Here is a 3,349-nt window from a genome sequence, read left to right on the forward strand (position 1 = left end):
GGAGGAGGTGTGCCTCTTGCTACAGGAGCACCCCCTGGACTGGCAGCCCCGCTTACCAAGGTAATGGCCCCATGCTGACTAAGCCTAAGGTGTGGGCTTAAGCATCACTCTGTTCAGACGTGATTTCTGTTGAGTGAGAATTAGTCACACATTCTCTTTGAAATTAAATGCACTGGTTTAATGTGTGTGTGTGTGTGTGTGTGTGTGTGTGTGTGTGTGTGTTTCCTGGCTCTGTTATGATGATTTAAACTACATTTTAAAAAAGATGAAGAATGGATAGGCCGAAAACACAATCTTTACTGTTGCAAATGTCACTTTGGGAAAATCATACCATCATTTTCTGCAGCATCGAACTATAGGAACTCAGGGGAACGCACTGTTTTCAGGATGGGCGCCTGTCCTATAGAGCTCCGGGCAGCTGTGGGAGGCCCTATGGGGGTTCTATGTGCAAAAATTCAGCAACTTATAAAAATGGGTTGGGAGAGGCTTTGGGGAGTGGGCTGCGTGTGACAGTGAGTGGGGCCCGCTCTCTTTGGGGTCTCCAGTGGGGCTTTCTGAGAAGTAGGACTGTGAGAATGTTTCCCTTGAACTTGGCCCAAAAGGATTTTGAGGTGCTTTCAGGGAGCCCAGATACGGCAAAGATGAGGCAGCTGCTGTGAGGAGGCAAAGCTTTCATTCTCTCAGGTAACGCTCCTCAAACATGAAGGTTTCTCATCTCGGCCCCTCTACCACTAGGGATCCCAAGTCGCTTGTGTGACGCGCACTGTCAATGCATCTTCACTGGGGACGCTTGGACAGTCCTTGAGCAGGAGGCGGATGGTGGGCGGGAAATTTGGATGATGATGATTGCTTTTTTTTAACATCACCCTTTTACGGACTGGAAGACATCTGACAAGCTCGGTCTCTTTTTCACACCAGGCCAAGTGACCCTAAAACCTTACGCCTTTCTCAGGAATCAATACGACCTCTCCCTACGGAAGGCAACAGCAGTAGGAGCCCCGAGACACACAGCCGGGGTTTAGACAAGTGTTCAAACTTGCGAGTTTAAAGCAGGCACCCGACTGTTAGGGGAGCGTGAGTTCAGCAATGCAGAAATGAAGAGTGAAGGCAAGACACGCGTCTCTGCTCGGGCGCCCCATGTGCTCATTATCCGGGTCTGAGGCAGCCAGAGGTGGGAGGTGGGGTCCATAGATTTAACTTCAGAAAAGGTCTTGAGATGCTCGCCACCCTCGTGAATGCAGTACAGCGTGTGCGTGACCCCACGGGGAGCGTCTCTAATGTCAGGAAAAGGCAGCTGTGACGAGTTACCTACTAACGTGTGACCCCAAGAGTCTCACCCAGGAAACGGTTCTGATGTGAGCGTCCGTAAAATCGGGAACAAATTTTCATGGGTCTCCAAGGCAGGTGAGGCTGTGGAAGCAGAGACTATGTCTCCTGGAATGTCAGGGTCTGCTGCCCTCGTCTGCCCAGAGGAGAAAGGAACGGGAATTAGGAAGGTAATTCCGGGTGTGCAGGGCACCGGGTGCGTGGCCATGCGCCCCGCGTTTCAGAGCTCGGGATCTGCCTGCCACCAGGTCGCCCTCTCAACTCCTCCTTTCAAATAGGGGTCGTACAGCCCAGTTTCCTGCCATCGGCGAACTGATATCCATCAGCCACCACGTGGCTCGTCACTCCCTCCCAGCTCTCCGCCTTCCGAGCAGCACCTGACCCCTCTCCTGGTGCTCACCGCGGAGATGAGTGGAAGGCGTGGGAGCACGATGATGAAAATGAGCTTCCGGTCAGGGAAACCTGGGCTCCTCACTGCAGCCGCCACGTCCTGCAGCTCTCCCTGGGTAGAGAATGAATGACGAGATCAAAAAAAATTTTTTTTCTCTGAGATCACAAAATACCCAGGAGATGACAGGCCATGTGTCAAACGACCATATATCCTAGGCATGAGGATTTTTGCTGATAGCACGGTGCAGAGCATCCTTGACCTCCTTGTTCCTCAGGGTGTACACCACCGGGTTCAGCAGCGGGGTGATGACCGTGTAGGTCACCGAGATCAGCTGGTCCTCATCCCTGGTGTTCTCCGACTTCGGCTTGAGGTAGGCGATGGAGGCGCAGCCGTAGTGGACGATGACCACGATGAGGTGGGAGGCGCAGGTGGCAAAGGCCTTCTTCCGGCCCTGGGCAGAGCTGATCTTGAGGATGGTGGAGATGATGAGGACGTAGGAGACGAAGACCAGCCCCATGGGCACCACAATAACCAGGGAGCTGATGATAAAGTTAATGATGTCGTGTAGAGTGGTGTCTGCACAGGAGAGTTCCATAACTGGGCGGATGTCACAGAAATAATGGGCCACTTCTCTGTCACAAAAGGGCAGCCTGAACACGGAGGAAATCTGAATTATGGCCACCAGCAGCCCAATGCTGAAAGCGCCCCATACGAGCAGGGCACACACCCTCTTGCTCATGACGACCGTGTACCGCAGGGGGTCGCAGATGGCCACGTAGCGGTCGTAGCCCATGGCCGTGAGCAGGAAGCAGTTGTTGATGGCCAAGGTGATGAAGAAGAACATCTGGGTGGCACAGCCCGCCCGTGAGATGCGTCGGCTGAGACCCATAAGGCTGCAGAGCATCCGCGGTACAATGACCAGCGTGTACACGGTCTCGGACACGGAGAGGACGCTAAGGAAGAAGTACATGGGGGTGTGGAGGTGACGGGCAGAGCCAATAACCGTCACGATGACGACATTGCCAGCCAGAGTCAAAAGGTACAAGGTAAGAAATATGACAAAGAGGATGATCTGGTGTTCTCTAAAGCTGGAAAAGCCCTGGAGAACGAACTCACCCACCACGGTGTGGTTCTCGCTCTTCATGGATGGACACTAGGTCTGCAGCGGAGACCCCGGCGACTCGGCCCGTCTGAAGGAGCCAGCGCCCCGGGGCTGCCTAGGGCCAGGAGGAGGTGTGGCGACGGCCCGCTGCGGGACACGTGCAGGTCAACGGGGGCGCCCGTGGCCCGGCGGGGAAAAGGTAGAAAACGCGAGCAAGAAGCAGTTGCACGTAGACAGGCACAGAAGAATCAGCAGGGTGCGGGGGGGGGGGGACGGCTGCAGGAGGGACCCCCGGGGGCGGGTTCGGGTTTGCGAGAGGTTTCCTGGTGAGCCAGAACATGGGTGTTTGCGGGGGACCGGAGCTAAAGAAAGAGAAATAGCAAATGCATAATTTTGAGAAGGATTTTCTTGCGCGTTACAGTTTCAGATTTTCGTTTACCTAAACCAAATCGGCCAACCTCTTCCGCTTTGTTGGAACCACAATTTTGATCATCTTCTTGAAGACCTCACCGTGCGAGGTGCCAAATGGG

General features: G+C 54.2%; 1 protein-coding gene across 1 annotated transcript; it reads right to left on the minus strand.

Annotated features, from left to right (window-relative positions):
* Window positions 1-357: 357 nt before the first annotated feature.
* LOC144307096 (olfactory receptor 10J1-like) lies at window positions 358-2,897 on the minus strand. Its single transcript, XM_077886649.1, has one exon. It carries the CDS (start codon window positions 2,859-2,861, stop codon window positions 1,929-1,931), a length of 933 nt encoding a protein of 310 aa, XP_077742775.1. The 5' UTR covers window positions 2,862-2,897; the 3' UTR covers window positions 358-1,928.
* Between the last annotated feature and the right edge of the window lie 452 nt (window positions 2,898-3,349).

Source organism: Canis aureus, chromosome 38, assembly GCF_053574225.1.
Source record: "Canis aureus isolate CA01 chromosome 38, VMU_Caureus_v.1.0, whole genome shotgun sequence".
NCBI classification, from domain to species: Eukaryota; Metazoa; Chordata; class Mammalia; order Carnivora; family Canidae; genus Canis; species Canis aureus.